At 42.1% G+C, this 18,381-nt stretch overlaps 1 protein-coding gene across 2 annotated transcripts in view; it reads left to right on the top strand.

Moving 5' to 3' along the window:
- The window catches only part of BMPER (BMP binding endothelial regulator), a 383,811-nt gene that overhangs the window by 346,527 nt on the left and 18,903 nt on the right, over nucleotides 1–18,381 (top strand). For both annotated transcript variants that reach the window (XM_075586672.1, XM_075586673.1), the window contains one exon: nucleotides 14,427–14,557. In XM_075586672.1, coding sequence (XP_075442787.1) covers nucleotides 14,427–14,557 — 131 coding nt within the window. The remainder of the gene's footprint in view (nucleotides 1–14,426; nucleotides 14,558–18,381) is intronic.

Genomic DNA, 18,381 nt, shown 5'->3' with positions numbered 1-18,381 from the left:
TAATTTTAATTAAAAACATCACCATCACAAATACAATTTCTGTGACAAAACAGTGACAAAAGACAAAGAAGTTTCACTTAAAAGGTGCGTGTGCTCAGCACACACACATTTTTTTTTTTTTTTTTACCATTTCACTCCTGGAAGAAACATCAGTGATGTATTTAAGATAATTTCTTTAAAAGTAAATAGAAAAATAGCATATGCTTTCGCATGTTGCATGCAATAGCATATAACCCAGGTTTAAGAATGCTAACTTCTAGAATAACTTCTTATGAGAAACATACCTTGCAATTCATTCTTGTTTAATATGGTGTCTAACTTTTGCATCATTTACTCAAAATGATACTCTGTTGAACAATTTGAAATACAATGGACCTCACATTAAGTCATGGTGCCAGATTCGCAGAGCTCTGTTAAATCAGGGCTCATAACGTCATGTTACCTACTGTAAATCAGTAATCAGTATTGTGTCTGGTTTGCTGCCAGTTGCTATTGTATGTTGGATTGTTTTGGTGCAAAGCCTCACCATTTGTTAGTGAATTTTCTAAAGCATTCCTTGTAGGGGTGGCACATGTTTGGCGGAATGGGACAACTCACTGCTGGCCATCTCACCACGAAGGTAAGTTATTAATGGGCTAACTGCAGGGTTTTTATGGTAAGGGGTTAAGCTTTTTAGGGCAAGCGGTAAGTTTAAGGGGATGGGGGGTAAGGACATAAGGTTAGGGATTTTAGGGTAAAGGCGCCAATTGTTGGTTTTAGGGTTAGGTTAGTGTTTTAGGGTATGGTGTTAAAGGGTTAGGGTAAGGGTTTAATGTTAGGGGCTATAAGGGGATTTTGGAATAAGGTGTAAGGCTAGGGGGTTACCTTCATGACGAGGTGGCTGGTGGGGAGCTGGCTGAGGCAAGTCACCCTAGACCGCATGTTTGATGCTTTTACTGCTACCCCAAATGGGTTCCTTTGCTGATTTTTTTCACTTGACATTAAAATTGTGTGGATTATTTAACTCTTTCCTGTCTGGGGAAATTCACTGAACGATCAAGAGAGACACTTCCTAATTTGTTTGACTCACCTTTTGTTTGCTTGTGATATATTTTATTCTGTCTAATACTGTAGTTTACAGGATTTCTTTTGTATACTCTGAGAATATTAGGTTCAACCTGACATATACCGTGTCCAATCCCATCATCGAGAAAAATACTTTGACTAGAAGTGCAAGAGGAAATAATTAAATCCAACCTATGGTCAAAATGGAAGTTTAAATAAGAGTTGATAGGAGCTTTTTTTCTTGGGAGTATAAACCAATAAACAGTGAGGATTCCTGGAGTGGTAACCACAGTAGAAACGATATATTCTCCTGATAATAGAAATAAATTGTTTCTAGGTCAGTAATGCAACAAAACAGTGGTATGGGTGCTCAAGTACTGGATCACAAAGTATTGTTATATATGCTCATAATATAGAAAAAATGGAGACACAGAAACCAATGGGGTGAGGTGTAGCCTTCAAAAATATGTGACGATAATAAAAGAGGAGTCTAGGATTTCTGTGGCAAGGGATCAATATTCCCTGAAAGCAGTGAGCTGATGAAACATGAATCCACCCATCCGAGCCTCATTGGGATAGTCCCTGGACAAAAATAATAAGACTCTTGGACTCACATTTCAAGTCCTCTATCATCCCTGATCTGTGTCTCCCAAGATGGCGTGCAGCCGTTTGTAAAAGTCCAAGTGTAGAAGAAAAGTTGACAGTGCACAGCCACAGAGAGTCAAGGTCAAAATAATGAAAAAACTGATTTACTGAAAAAAAACATAGTAAAAAAAGAAGGTCTTGTGGCACTTTATCAAACACAAAATAAATCGTGTTTTTTTTCCATTATTTTGACCCTGACTCTCTGTGGCTGTGCGCTGTCAGCTTTTCTTATACACCTGTTTAAAGGTCAGTAAATTGTGTTAGCTTTGCAAAAAAATAAACAGGGTAATATTTCTATTGGCCACTCTGTAATGTGTTTTGCTCAAAACAGATTTTAGTCAGGATTTAAATCCCAAAATAGATACTCCAATGTCTTGCAGGTGAGGGAGGATCAGGGTACGAATTAGATGTACACTGACAATGCAGTTTTGACTGTCTGTACTGTACATGGAAGGTGCACCCTACGTACATGGTTTTGACTTTGTTTTTTTTGTTTTTTTCAACTTCAAATGTTTCTTTATTGGGGTTACATATTCATACATTGTATCACAGCCCATTGTATTACTCCCCCAATACTTTTTTTTTTTTAACATAAATATGCAGTCTTTCAACAGCAACAATACCACTCGCTGCCGAAGACAATGACAAAACAGACAAGACAAACAAGACGGCTGACAAGGGGGGGGGGGAGGACGGAAGGGGGAAGGGGTTGGGGGGGAGGGCCGAACGGCACCGGGACACCATATTTGCGTGTTCTCTATTGACTTCCTACTGTCCTATAGCCTTGCATTCCCTGCTTCATCCTCTAGCCATGAGTGTCTTCCCTATTGGCTGAGGGGCCTACTGTAGATGGGGCTGTCGACTACCTGTTCGTCTCTATGTGTTGTCAGATCTCTGACCCCCAAAGGAGAACGCATCTGAAACTATTAAAGAAAAATTGCAGTAGCATCTACCCCATGGATATCCGTCTAAGCCAGCCAAGGCGCCCAGACTTTTAGAAAATTTGTGCCGGTGTCATTAACTAGACTCGTTAATTGTTCCATCCGACAAACGTACCAGATCCTGTTTCTAATCTTGGGGATAATTGGAACTTCTGGTTGCTTCCATAATGCTGCAATCTCACATCTCGTGGCTGTTGCAAAATGCGCAATCAATTTATGCGTCGCATTTGACAGACCCTGGATCCGCCTGCCCAGAAGGAACACCCACGGGTCCAGGGGGATCTCCCAACCGAGAATCCGCTGTAACCAGTCTCTAATCTGTTCCCAAATCGGGACCACTTTTGTGCAAGACCACAGCATGTGTCGCAAGTCTGCCACCTCTCCGCACTGCTTTGGGCAGAGCGGAGAGTAACCCCTAACAAATTTAGCTAATTGAGCTGGGGTGTAGTACCACCGCATAAGGACCTTATATGCGTTACCTTTAGTGTGGTACAGATTGCGCTTTTTGCTGCTGCTTGTATAATCTTTTCCCAATCTTCGTCCTCTAACTTCTCCCCTAGGTCAGTCTCCCACTGTCTGATGTAGCGTAGTCTGTTCTCGCTAGGCATCTCAGGACAGATCACTTCCCTGTACATTCTAGATGTGAGTCCCCTTGTGTCCATATCTCTAGAACACAGCTGCTCGAAATTTGTCCTCGCTGGCCTGATTGGGGTTTTGTTATAAAAATCTCTGATCTGGAGGTATCTAAAGAATTCTTTATTTGGGATAGCCTTTGTGGACTTAATTTGCTCAAATGTTTGTATGTATTTCCTACCCTCCAGATCTTTGAGGCGGGTAATACCCGACTGTATCCAATATAATAAGTTATTGCTATTCATCCATGGAACGAAATCTGGATTGCCGATGATTGGCGTTATGAGTGATTCTTTGGTAATCAAATTACAACTGAATTTAGTGGCCTCCCAAACTCGTAATGAACTGGCAATGGTCTGGAGCGTTATTCCTATCTTGCGTACCACTCTTTTGGGTAGTCAGATCAGATTTTGGAGGTCAATCGGTGCACAGCATGTTTTCTCCAACTCCACCCATCTCCTTAAGCTTGGGTCCGTGTGCCATTGGAGAATTTGAGCCAATTGGGCAGCTTTGTAGTAAGCTAACAAACAAGGTACCGCCAAACCTCCTCTAACCGCGGGTCTCTTTAAAATACCCTTTGCAATTCTTGGGTGTTTCTTATTCCAAATAAATTTCATGATTAGTGACTGTAGGGAGAGGATGTCAGAGTATATTATAGGTATAGGCAGACTCTGGAAAAGATATAACATCCTTGGGAGGAGATTCATCTTCACGCTGTGTATCCTACCAATCCATGAGATGCCACCTTTCATCCACAACCTGAGATCCTCCCCCAAAGTCTTTATTAACCTGGGAAAGTTCGCTTTGTATAGTGTTTTATAATCCCGTGTAAGATATACCCCTAAATATTTGATTGCGGAAGGTTGCCATTTAAAGTTAAAATTGAGATCAATCAGTTTTTCTACTTCTTTGGGAAGATTTATATTGAGGGATTCTGATTTGGACTGATTAATCTTAAAGCCTGAAATTTGGTTGAATTTACTTAGGATTCCAAACATGTTGGGAAGGGACGTGAGCGGTTTGGATAGTGTCAGGATGACAACATCCGCATATAATGCTGCTTTGTACTCCTGATCTCCATTAGAGATTCCTGATATATCTGGGCTATTTTGAGATGTGCGCCGCTAGCGGTTCTATACAAAGGGCAAACAGCAGCGGCCACAGCGGGCACCCTTGCCTCGTTCCGCTTTTTATGTGAAATTGGTCAGAGGAGAAGCCCTGGTGCCACACTCTAGCCGTCGGGCCCTCATACAGCGCCAGGATGGCCCTCAGGAGGCGTCCCCCAAAGCCAAACGCTCCCAATGTTTCTGTTAAGTAGGGCCAGTCTATACTATCGAAGGCTTTCTCAGCGTCCAGACTTAGCACCATAGAGTGTATGTTTTTCTTTTAAGCCAGATCAATCAGATCAATGATTCTCCTGGTGTTGTCTGCCGCTTGTCTACCTCTGATAAACCCCACTTGATCCGCATGAATTAACCTGGGAAGAACACTACCCACCCTGTTTGCTATAAGTTTAGAGTAGATTTTAATGTCTGAATTAATCAGTGAAATGGGCCGGTAGCTCTTGCAGTCTGCCAGGTCCTTTCCAGGTTTGTGGATCACAGAGATTGATGCTTGGAGCATTTGTGCTGGGAAGGAGACCCCTGCTAAAATTCCGTTAAATAGTTTTAGCATATGTGGGGCTAGCGTTTTGGCATATTTCTTGTAATATAGATTTGAGAAGCCATCTGGCCCTGGCGCTTTGGCAGGTTTTAATGCTTTGATGACTTCAGATAGCTCCTCCAGAGTAAAGTCAGCCTGGAGCGCCTCTCTCTCGGCCCTTCCCAAGGTAGGTAATTTTGCCTCTTTTAGGAAGGTGTTTAATAACTCTCCCATTTTAGTATTATGAGTGACCTTATCTCCATTGTAAAGTTTCTCGTAGTAAATTTTGAATTCCTCTACGATTTTCCCAGGTATGGAGGTAAGGTCCCCCTGTTGTATCCGAATAGGGTGAATATGACAATTTTGAAGCCTGTTTTTAGCTTATTGGCAAGTAGGGTATTAGGTTTGTTCGCTTTTTCATAAAATTTCCGCTTAGACCAAGCCATTTCCTTCTCAGCCTGGGAGGCGAGGAGGAGATTGAGTTTTGTTTTGGTGTCTAATATTTGTTTCAGCGTGTGGTCCCGCTTATTGGTTTTGTGCAGGGAAGAGAGCTCTGCTAATTGTGTTTCTAGGTCCTTAATCTTTTTATCTCTTTCCATTTTACGTTTGGCGGCCAAATTCATTAATACCCCCCTGAGAGTTGCCTTATGGGCTTCCCACAGTATGGAGTGTGACGTTACACTCCCCTCGTTCTGCTCAAAATATTCTTTAATTTTTTCCCCCAGCTCCCTCTCCAGATCTGGAATTTTCAAAAGGATCTCGTTTAGCTTCCAGTTCGCTCTAGGCCTGTCTAGCGGTACCAGTGTGCACCGCAGCTCAATAGATGCGTGGTCGGACCATGAAATATCATGGATCTCTGAACGAGAGACCCCAGGGACCAATCTATTGAACACAAGGAAGTAATCTATCCGACTGTAGGTGTTATGGGGATGGGAGAAGAAAGTATATTCTCTCACTCCCTGATATTGCTCTCTCCATATGTCAAGGAGCTGGCAGTCTTTAATGCCCTTTGTTATTGTTAATATGTCCTGTCTGTGAGATTTGTTAGTAGTCGTACATCTGTCTAGATTTGGATTTAGAGCCCTGTTCAGGTCACCCGCTACTATGATGTTCCCTTTTGCGACTTTACGGAGCTTATCAAATAATCTACTGAAGAAGGCTGTCGCGTTGTCATTCGCGGCATAGATTGTTGCAAGCATTATAGGGTGCTCACGTATGGAGCCTGTCACTATGAGGTATCTACCCTCCTTATCGCTATATGTTCTGTCTTGTCTGAAGGGTACACGGTTATGGATTAGGATGGCGACCCCTCTTTTTTTAACCTGTGCTGAGGACAGGAAGTGTACCCTAAAGTCCTTGTCAAAGTACTTGGGATAGTTATTATGGGAAAAGTGTGTCTCTTGCAAAAATAGCACTTCTGCACCTTTGCGTTTGTAGTCTCTGAATGCGACCCTTCTTTTTGCAGGGCTGTTGAGACCCTTAACATTATGTGATAATAACCGTATTTCCTTACTCATTGGAAGGGATGTACCGGTCTTTCTGTCGCAGATTTTTTGTGCCTTGCAGAGCGTGTCTACTACTGGGGCTCTGGCTTACTCCAACGTCCCGTAGCTCTCTGTGCCCGCCTGTTGAAACAAAGGGAAGGGGACACACACAATGGGAAATCGGGGTAAACAAATACACAACACAACACGTGATAACGAATAACATTTCTCGGCGTCCTCCCGAGTCGCTCCTCCTGCCGAGACCTCCGCCTTTGGGTTCTTGGTCCTTGTTCAGGATGTCCAGACCTGGGGTGAGATGTTTGACATCCCCTCCAGGAGTTCTGACGCAAAGGGTTTCGCTAGTGCTCTGAAGAGCTTCTCTCCTCATCACTAGCGCATGGCCCCTGCAGACTTCGGAGCAGGCCTCCCTCCCCTACTCCCGCCTCACTCTACATATAACTTTAGTACTAAAACCAACTGAACTATGTAAAATTAATCCAAATCCCACTTCTCCTGGATCCCCTTCTGCGGTAGCTCCCACTATTCCCTCATGCGTTCTCTCCCTTCTACGTTCCTTAACCTACCCTCTCAATGGAATATGCATTAGGTCCTCATTGGTGCTATCTCTCTGCTATTATTCGACCTCCTTAAAATAACTGCCTGCCTCCTGCCAGTAGCCATCCTTATCTCCCTGATGCGTTTCCTGCGGCCCCCCAAGTACTTCTATCCATTCGTCCTACTCTTTGCTGATCTTCTCCCGCTGCCCTCTTGCCACTTGCTTTGAATCCCCTTATACTTTCTATCACCGACTCGAGTGTGCATGTCGCTTCCAATGTGGCCCTATCGTACAGATAGAAAAACGGGGAAGATCCCCACGTGGAAGCTGCAAATATGGCAAGTGCTGTGTGTTCAGAGAATCATATGAACCGGCATAAAGATAAATAAATAAAGTATTGAGTGTCCCGTGATGAACCTGATGTAGTGTGTGGGTCTATGAAACACCCACTTCACCTGTAAGAAGTCAGGATAACAGCCTGCATAACCGATGGTACCAACCCCCCGAGATGATAGAACCAAACTCCTAACTTTGGGACTGCGGTACTGGCTCCCCGGTTAACAGGACTGGCTGTTGGTAGTAGAGACCTCTGCAAGCAGAGTCTCCCGCCGCCTTACCGGGTGCACGATGGAAATGCCGCGATGTCACATCCAACGGAGTCTGGGGGGTGGTGGTCAATGCAGGAGAAACGGGGAGCAATCCAGGGCCGTGGCCGCTTGTCCCCGTCAGCTGTAGTCCGTCCCGAGGCAGGTGAGGGATAAGGGTGTAGACCGCACACAGGTTCAAAGACCGGATCCTCTCTGCAGCTCCTGGAGGAAATCCTCTGATGGCATCAGCTGATCTGTAACGATTGGTGCCGGGGCGTGCTGCAACACCACTTGAGCAGGATAGAAAAAAAGAAAAAAGCGGAGCACTGCCAAAAAATAAAGTAAAGACTGGGGCAAAAAAATTATGATTAAAGATTATTTATTGGGCATAATGGCCAAAAAAACAAAAAAAAAAACAAACACACAAGGTTAAAACTCTGACGCGTTTCCCGCCGTGGAGGCGCTTTATCAAAGAGTCTCTCCTAGTTCTGCAACTTACCCTTCCCCATTCCCCACGCTCCCTCTGTCACTTACTTAAATCTCACAGCTTATAGTTCCACCCTCTCGTCCATCCCTTCTACTACTTGCCCTTACCTTAGTCACCCTCTGGTTTTACTGCTTCCAACCCTTCAGCCTCCCCATCCAACTTCCCTATTCCTACTCTAGCACTTCCCTCTCGCCTCCATCCCTTGGTTCTCTTCCTAATTTCACGTACTTCTTCTTCCAGCTTCCTCTCATAGTGTACCTAACTTTCCATCCCCTACTCTCACTTCCCTGATCACCCTCTATTACCTCTCCACTCCTTCCATTCTGTCTATTCACCTCCTCCTCTTCCGCTTCCCCGTTTCCCCTCACCTATCATTCTAGCTTCATACTCCCTAGTTTTCTGACGATCTTATCTCACCTTCTTGAACCCTCACGGACACTTCCCTATCTCCTCCATCTGCTACTTCCCCCCTCCTACTCTTGCCCTGAAACCCTGCCTTCTAATCCCTCCTCCACTATCTGACCCTCTTCACTTATTACCCTTGCCTCGCAGCTTCTTTACTTTGTTTCCAACGATCGTTGTCACTCTGTCTTCCTGGCCTAGCACTACCTTTCTCTCTGCCCTGACCCTCCCCCTTACCGGCATCCTTAAGCAAAGGGGACCATCTTCTGGGCAACTAGGAAAAAAAGGGAAAAACTTCAACCTCCGACCGTGGCTCGTGATCCTTACCCACCACCGGTAAGTTACACTTTTTAATCGTTTGTTTCAGTGTACAACTGTCCGGGAGGGCATAACAACGTGGGACCCCTTCCTCGTGAAATCCTTGGGATTTGGTTTAACTTTTGAAGCAGGTTAACCAAACTGCTGCTTAACTCCAAACTGGGAATGTTTCTCTTCTTAGACCCTCTCTCGTTATGCTCTGGGGGATTTCGAGGGTTGTGACCAAATGGGGTCTGGGGGTGAGCCCGCAGGGTCTGTCTCCGCGAGGGCCTCTCCCAGGCCCAGCTTGTGCAGGAAGGAGGGTCCATCCTCCGGTTCTTTCACAATGAATGTCTTGCCACCTCGAGCGACCAGGAGGCCGAAGGGGAAGGTCCACCTGTACCTGACCCCCTTCTCTCTCAGGGCCCTGGTGATCGGCATCAGATTTCTCCTGCGGGCCAGCATCACGGGGGACAGGTCTTGAAAGATTGTTAGTCTCGCTCCCTTGTACTCCACCACCAGTAGGGGTCTCGTTTTGTGTAGTATTGTCTCTTTTGTCCTGTAGTAGTGCATGCGGAGCACTATGTCCCTCGGTTGTTCATTTTGTAGCGGTTTAGCCTCAGGGCCCTGTGACACCTATCCATCACCAGTCAGTCCTTAGGGGTATCAGGGAGCAATGTTTCCAGCCATTTTGTAATATACTCATCACAGTTCAGTACACTCTCCGGGACCCCTCTGATCCTTAGGTTATTCCGCCTGTCTCGGTTTTCAGAGTCTTCCTGGCGCTCTTTCAGATCATTTATTTGCTCCTGAAGGTCTGCAGACTTTTTATCCTGCCTTCGGATTGCCCTGATTGACTGGTCTACTTTAGTTTCTAGGACTCCTGTCCTTTCTCCCAGCCCAGTCAGTTCCCTCTTCAGCTCCTTGATCTCGGCTTGTAGTAGTGTTTTGAGATCAGTATACAGTCTTGTGAAATCGCAATGCCTTACCGGCATTAGCGCTTGGTTGTCCAATTCCTCTTCTTCCCCGTCGGGCTCTGTTTCTGAAGCGGCATTTGAAACCGGCGCCATTTCTGCGCCCGCAGCGCTTGGCCTTGCTCTCCCAAAATACTCTGGAAGCCCTTTTGTTTGGTCGGTTTTGAGGCTTTCATAGACATCCTGGGTCTAAGTGCATTTGCTGGGGATGTTTATTTACGGTTTGGTTCGTGATTCAGTGGTTTTTCTGCGTTTTTACTTAGAGCGAGGCAGGGAGCAATTAGATTAGGCTGCCATACTCCTTGCCGTGTTTTGACTTTGTTTTTAATAATATTGTTAAAAAAAAATTAATCAAAAGATTAAAACAATGGTTGTGAAATTACCAAGAATCATGAATGATCAACACATAGACATTTTTAGTAATATTGAGAATACAGTATTAAATATCACTTTTCTATTATGGTATTACAGTACATGTACATAACATGTTCTTAAGATAGATCACTAGAGGGAACCAGTGGCTATAAGTTTAAATATTCATATTCTTGTGTGATAATCACAAGGTAAAAAAAGACGTGCAGTTTCTAATATTTTAATAGTAATGCTACAGCTAATTCCAAGCAAAATGTAATAACAATGCTAAACATTTAAAGAAAAGCTTAAACCATAGCAAAACAATGTATGTATTATAGATAGTTACACATTTTATATGAAAGCAGCATTTACAGCAATTCAATTTTCTAATAATTAATCATGGTTTAAAGAGCTGGTTGTGAAGCAACCTACAATATAGTATCCTAAACGAACTCGCTGAAGCACACATTACATCAACCATTGTGCAGGTACTGGCTTGTCAGGACTGCATAGCCCCGTAAAGTGCTGTGTGCTTAGCTTAGCTGTAGATAGTTTATAGGAAAACAAAAATATGGGGTAGAGGACCCCAATCACCCGGTGCTGCAGAGCTTTGTATTAACCCACAATGATAAAAAATGAGTATATCTAGCTGCATCTCTTTGAAAAAGCCCAATCTCTGGGTGAAACGCGTTAGAGGCGCAGGGGTATGCGTCCCCCCTCTTTTTAACCATGCTTTATTAAAGGAATTGTTATACAGCACAGTCCAGCTTCAGCAACTTTTTTCTCCTGCTTCGTGGTGCCCGCTGAATTGCCTCTCCTCACCGGAATAGGTACACTTCCTGTAGATAGTTTATAACCAAATGATCCAGAATAATAGAACAAAGTGCTATTTGATACCAACCCCACAGCTAATTGATTGCTTCCTTCACCCGCAGGATAGTGATTAGACTCATATGGAGTCCGCTCGCTAGCCTGCTATCTTTAGATTGGTGCCGGAGTCCCTTTTCCATTATAGTGGTGTGTGCTTACATTTCACATCGTTGTCTTCGCCTGTTGTGATAGTGATACACTTTCATTACACCTATGAGGTATCAGACTATATATACTCATACCAACTAGGCAGGCCAGTCAAGGGTACGGGGTTGAGATATGCCTACATGTGATTAGGGACTTGTATTTGTTAGGCACCAATTCAGCTACAGTTGATTATCAGCAGACCTTAGAGTTCATGCTCTTACTCAAGGGCAGGGGATACTTAGATTCACCTTTTTGTGGTGGATAACTACATCTACACATTTGTTGATAATAGAATTGAATTAAACCCCCTATATAGCTCATCCTCTATGATCCTGAGCGTTTCATATATATTGTTCTACTTTTGGATCACCTATGCATTTAATTATCATTTTAACTACATATATTTTATTTCTATTTGGATATTAAATAAAGTTAATTTTAAATGTTCCACAAATCATCCAGTTGATGGACGAGTGCCCATACTAGGTTACATTTTCTTGTGTGTTTTTCTCCCCTACAATCTATCCTAAACGCTTGTGCCAGAATCACTCTACTCTTTCCTAAATCCGTCTCAGCGTCTCCCCTGCTGAAATCCTTCTCCTGGCTTCCTATCAAATCCCGCATCTCGCACTCAATTCTCCTGCTCACTTTTAAAGCTTTACACTCTTCTGCCCCTCCTTACATCTCAGCCCTAATTTCTCGCTATACACCATCCCGACTCTTGCGTTCTGCTTAAAGATGTCTTCTCTTCTCTCTACCCCTTTTGTATCTAAAGCCCTCTCTCACCTTAAACCTTTCTCACTGACTGCCTCACACCTCTATAATGCCCTTCCCCTCAATATCCGACTAGCACCTCTCTATCCACATTTAAGAACCACCTTAAAACAAACCTGCTTAACGAAGCATATGAGTAGCTTGGCCGATACTTTACACCTCATACATAAAGCTTGGCCCCATGCAGACGCACTTACCAGAATGCCCTCCTACTGTCCCTGTATGTTCTTCCTACCTACTAATTGATCTCAAGCTCTTCGGAGCAGGGACTACTTTTCCTAAATGGTACTTTATGTCTTAAGCACTTCTTTCCATTATGTGTCATTTGTATTATTTGTTATTTATATGATTGTAACGTATATTACTGCTGTGAAGCGCTATGTACATTAATGGCGCCATATAAATAAAGACATACATACTGTACATACATACCATACATACAAAAAGCAGGTAGGAAATACTGCATAATTCTCGTTTTACTATTAATTTATTGATTTGGAACTGTAGTGTTGTAATGTGGAAATTCATTGTTGAAGTGCAAAAGGTGCTTTATTTCTCACTATTTTTGTACCTAGAGTTGTTCTATTTGTTAATCATATATTTAATCTTAATGCAATGTAACCTATCCCTTATTCCCATTAATTTCATATGATAAGTTATGATATCCCATTCATTTCAAATATAAACCACCACATTCCCCTTAGAATCTCATGGCTAAAAAGTATTTTGAAAGTATGATTTTTTTAAATTAGATTACAGTGTATATACTGTATATATACATGAATTATATTGTGTGGAATGCGTGCTAATCTAAAACTGTGTGTGCGTGTACTCTGGAACCTATATGGAACCCATATGTATCTCATTGAAGTTCTGCGCATGTGTGTTCCATGGAACCTGTATGGAACGCATTTTCATGTCATTTAATGTCTGTTCATGTGTGTTATACGGAACCTGGTTGAAATGCATATGCGTGTCATTGACTCCAAGCTTATATTTTATAATAATAAATACTATAGTAACTCTAACTATTTTCGGCACTGGGGCAAGCTGCGATCATGTGATTGTGACTGCACTGGCACAGGAGGATTCATGCTTCAGGGGATCTGATCCGGAAGTATGGACCCCCCTCAGTTTGACCGCAGCTGACACTGTCAACATCAGTACTACAGTGCTGTGTAGTTTTTTGCTTGTATTACTAATTTAAGATATTTATAAAAAAAAGTTTTACTATTGAACTTGGTAAAAACTAACCATGTCCAGAATCAATAGTTCTGTTATATTTGAATGTGTATTTTTATTCCTCCAAATGTTTTTCTTTTCCAAATACAGGTATTAGAAATAGGTTGGAAAAGTTACTCAGTGTTCAGATTCACTTAGGTGACAACATGGCAAATGCATGGAACTTATATTAGAAGTATCAATGTAGAACCTTTCTTGCATGGTACAATGTTTCTAGTATATGTGTTAGTTCCGGAACACTGTACTGTAGATTCACTGTAGATTGTAATAACTGTACATGTTACTACAAATTTGTCACCTTAATGTTGTAGCTCCCCTTTTTGTCCTTTAAAAAAACAAAAAAACATTTCACCTGAATCAGGGTGTCATCTAGAGCTGAACCACACTGTTTTCCGCTATGGAAATTCCCTAGTTCCAGAGATATATACTGTATATATAAATATACTGTATATCAAAATTATTATATATACAGTATGATAGATAGATAGATAGATAGATAGATAGATAGATAGATAGATAGATAGATAGATAGATAGATAGATAGATAGATAGATAGATAGATAGAAAGAACAGGAAAAACAAATCCGCAGCACTCACAAGTAATTATCAAAAATAAAAAGGTTTCATTCATCAATTAGGTATTGACTTGATGTAAGTATCAAATTAAAAGAGAAGTATCGCAGGAACTTGGGGGTTCCACCTGAAAATGTACAGTATTTCAGCTCCTGGAGAACCACCTGTTCAGATTAAAGAAGACAAAAAAAAGTAAAGATTAATTGCTATCTTATCATATGTTGTGAATTGCATATTTTTCAAGTACATTTTATATTGCATTCTGTTATTATATACAAAAGTTATCAAATGGGATACAGTTTACTTTTACGTTACAGATGTTGAACAATAGATAGTACGACAGTCTGTGATATTTATCATTTTGCTGTCAGGATTTTAGGTCTAAGGGAGTGATTCAATATACTGTGGTCTGAAGCTGCCAATTGCCCTGCGACTTGCCAAAAACCTCCATTTATTTGAATGGAAAGGGGTTTTTCTCAGGAACATCCATTTCAGAGTATAGCGAATGAATGCCGTAATGTGGTTTTTTTTTGTACACGTACTGTACACTAAGTTTTAGAACAAAAGGTTAAAAGGGGTTGATCATTTATTGCTACATGGTACATTTTTTATTCTCTGGAATATGCTTTACAAATGTCTGCTGCACTTGATTTCATACTACAGTATATTTAAAAAGATTCTGGTTATACTTAATATGCTTTATTATCTAAGATAGCAAATGATATTTAGCAATGCTTTACCTATTGTTCATTTTTATTTGTATTATTTCCCCTAGGTCCTGTGTAACAGACATGTGTGAATGCCCTGTGCATAAAAATTGTTACTGCGAGTCACTCATTGCATATGCCAGAGCTTGTCAAAGAGAAGGGGTCCAAGTTCACTGGAAACCAGAAAACAATTGTGCAGGTATGGTTATCAGAAATAGCCTAATCAATTCTCTAAGTTGATAAACAACCTCGGGTTTCAAAAGCAGTCATGTCAGCAGGAGCACTGTTTAAACAATCAATAATTCAACTATGTATCAATTCACCATGGACAAAAAATGTAAAAATATTAAAAAATAAATAAAAAATTTAGTGAATTAACAGAGGTACTGATAAGTCAATTAACATGAGAAGAATGTTCAAAAATAAAACCTGTTAGATTAATTTGTTTTTTTTTATTTTAAAGCAACACTTAGGGCCCTATTCTATAAAGTAGATTGGTGCTACCGCACAGAAAGCTAGACCACTTTATAGATTAAGGCCCTTAGTCACTTTGAGATACAGTACTGTAAGTGGCCAAATAAATGGTGACATATATTGTACATAGTGTATATATGTTCTATATAGAGGCCTGTTTATTGTAAAAATATTAGAAATTTGACATGTACTCTTAAGGGTCTATACTAGTAGCTTCGATAAGTAACTTAACGCTTGTAAAGTGCACTTTACAAGTGATTTTGCATGTGGAGCTATTCATAAAGCAAATCATTTGTAAACAGATTTTTTTACAAGCGTAGTAGGTAAAAAAATGGTGAAACCCGCATTTTTTGACGATAACTGCTATTCAAGTAGCTCCGGAATGCAAATCGCGGCAAATAGTGGCTAACCACTAAGGTAATGAAGGGTTTACCTGCTGAACAGCAGTACCCGCTTTATTGGTGGTAGAGGGGGTGGGTGAAGGTTGTAGTTTCCCCGGGGTGTGTGGTTAGGCCTCCTGGGAGGGTTGCGGGAGGGGTCAACCCCTTGATTACCTTAGCAGTTACTACGGAAATGTAACTCCCTATCTTCTGGTTGAAATTCCCTTATCAGTGCCACTATCACAATGCCCTTCCTGTGCTCCTCGTAGGTTTCCTTGTAAAAACACTCCTAGACTACTCAATTTCTATAGGGTGCAACAGATACTTTTCTATGCTACAAAAAAACAAACAAAGCGCACAACACTCATCGTGAAAAATGTAATAAACTGTGTTTATATATAAGGTGTTTCAAGGTTATGCGTACATCAAAGTTGATTTAATCAAGCATAGAGCTACAAAGTGGCAGTTACCAACGGCTGCAACCAGGAACCACCGAGACTTCTCTCCCCTTTCCACACACGCAGGTAGGTAAAATACCGGATAGTTGATGACTCTGCCATAGTCTCACTGTCTTGTATATGGCGTCAGTACGCTTAGTGGATCCTGGGGAGTAGTTGTCCTTTGCTCGCAGGTTGTACACAGGTTCCCCTGCAGACCTCACTGCACTTCCAGATCAGTCAAGCAGCGTGGCGGCGTGATCCCGCGGTCCCGTCTGTGACGTCAGAGCGCCCGGTCTGCTCTGAGTCGCGGCGTATGCCCGTCCTGCTTTAGACCTCACTTGGCAACCAAATTTTATTCCCTGAAGAATTGGCCTTTGAGCTACGAAACGTGTTGGAGAGATACCATTCAACCTATATATTTTTAATATCTATATTCCACGGTGTATTTTATTGTTGTGAGGTCAAACGGTTTGCTGAACACTGAGTTGATTTCCATTCTTCTGCGCATGTGTTGTGATGTTGCCTGCCTCTGTGGTTGCCAAGTGAGGTCTGAAGCAGGACGGGCATACGCCGCGACTCAGAGCAGACCGGACGCTCTGAAGTCACAGACGGGACCGCTGGATCACGCCGCCACGCTGCTTGACTGATCTGGAAGTGCAGTAAGGTTTGCAGGGGAACCTGTGTACAACCTGCGAGCAAAGGACAACTACTCCCCAGGATCCACTAAGCGTACTGACGCCATATACAGGACATTGAGACTGTGGCAGAGTCATCAACTATCCGGTATTTTACCTACTGCGTGTGTGGAAAGGGGAGAGAAGTCTCGGCGGTTCCTGGTTGCAGCCGTTGGTAACTGCCACTTTGTGGCTCTATGCTTGATTAAATCAACCTTGATGTACGCATAACCTTGAAACACCTTATATATAAACACAGTTTATTACATTTTTCACGATGAGTGTTGTGCGCTTTGTTTGTTTTTTTGTTACTAGATTCTAGGGTCTTGGGCTACCCTTTTGCACAGCAGCAGACGCTCATCTACATTGGTATACATTTATTTACCTTTTTCACATGGTGGGGTGTTTTTGATTTATAATTGTTATCGCAATTAACACTTTTTATTAAGTTTATATTCTTGTGCGCACTTGTCTATTTCTTCTATTTGTTCACTTTTCTATGCTGCCTGCCCTTGGGAACTATTCTTTCCACCTTTCATTTGCCAGTTCCAGGACCCCTCGGTTGTCTTCCATACAGCAATTCAAAAACAGAAAGAGAAGAGGTGGAAGCAATTTACCCCAATGCCTTGCATCAGCGGAGACAACGTTTCTTTCCCTATTCTTTAGGTTTTTATTGAAGCACTTGGCTAGACCATCTGTTTGGGAACACTAAACAGAGGTTCATGCTGAGTTCAATTTCACAAGGCCACAGATCTTGATCAGTCTGGACATCCAAATTGTCACCTTTTCTGTGAAAATTTTGGTACGAATCCCAACCCAGGAGAATACTGTAATTAGTTCGGTAGCATCCTTTTGTAATTGGGGAATACCAGCCTCTTTCTCTAACTTGTGCTTGTTTTTGTTCCTCTAGAGCAAACCGGGAAGAAAACAATACTGAATCACTGAGGGTGAACAATTCCCCAAGTATAACCCCGGTCTCTTAATAAATCCCTGGTCTCCAGGTGTAATCATTATCTGACTTTTTCATGTGTGTTACTTTGGGGTTAGCTCCTTAACACATCAATGATATTCTCACTGCCGGGGACCTCAGGTTTTCCTCTATTTTTCTACTTCTTGGACTTCCATTCCAACAAGTCCTCAAACTTCGCTAATAATCCCTTCTGTGTCTTTCATACTGTTGGATTATTTATTTGGCTTCTGACAAACCCCATAGATCTGTTTCTCTTTGCTTTTATCTTAAGGCAAAGAGCAGTGAGAATTGGATTGGTCCAACACCGGCACTGAAATTTCACACTTTTTTGCCACTCCCAAGTGACATCTGGAGAGGTATGTCAGTAGCAATGTCTTGGAGCTTCATCAGTACAAGGGGACCTCGGCCTTCATCATCCATCTCGGGCTCTTCCGCAAAAAACATAACCCCTTTGTCACTGGAAAGATCATTTGCGTCTGGCTCAGCATCCTTGATCTCCAGACGTCAATTTTGTTGCAGGTCTCATCACACCTAACTGCTAACCCTGGACTCTTTCTTTTGCAGTTGGCAAACTTGTAGTCTTGTGCTTCTTTTTTTTGATGCCTTACTTTAGTCTCATGAAAAGACAGTTGGACAAACAGTGGTGACTCTCTGTGAGCGCAATAATGGATATATTTGTACCTCATTCTTATCACAGACTTAACCTTTATAGCAAATGCTTTCATTGCGAGAAAGCAGTTTCGGGCAACGTGTGCACAGTTCCACGACTGGATTTTAATGCCACTTCTCAGTCTTAACTGGGTTCTTCTAGTCTGCATGTTGTGGAAAGCATATTCTGATACTTCAATGGCATTGCAGATGCATTTTTACTGATTTTTTTTACTGATTTTTTACTGACTTTTATTTTGGTCAATCAAATATGAAATCTCCTCTTTCAGATTCCTTTTCTGTCTTTTTACTATTCTAAATTACTCGGGACTTTTTCATAGGCATCCTTCAATTTATATACTTTTGTGCTGAGACTGCGAGCATCCTTCTGAGAGACTTTACACCCTGACTATGCCTCCTCATAGTTCCGCTTCAAT

The sequence above is a fragment of the Ascaphus truei genome, chromosome 2 (assembly GCF_040206685.1).
Source record: "Ascaphus truei isolate aAscTru1 chromosome 2, aAscTru1.hap1, whole genome shotgun sequence".
Taxonomy (NCBI): Eukaryota; Metazoa; Chordata; class Amphibia; order Anura; family Ascaphidae; genus Ascaphus; species Ascaphus truei.
The sequence above is the reverse complement of the archived record's forward strand: the minus strand, read 5'-3'. Positions and strand labels throughout refer to the sequence as shown.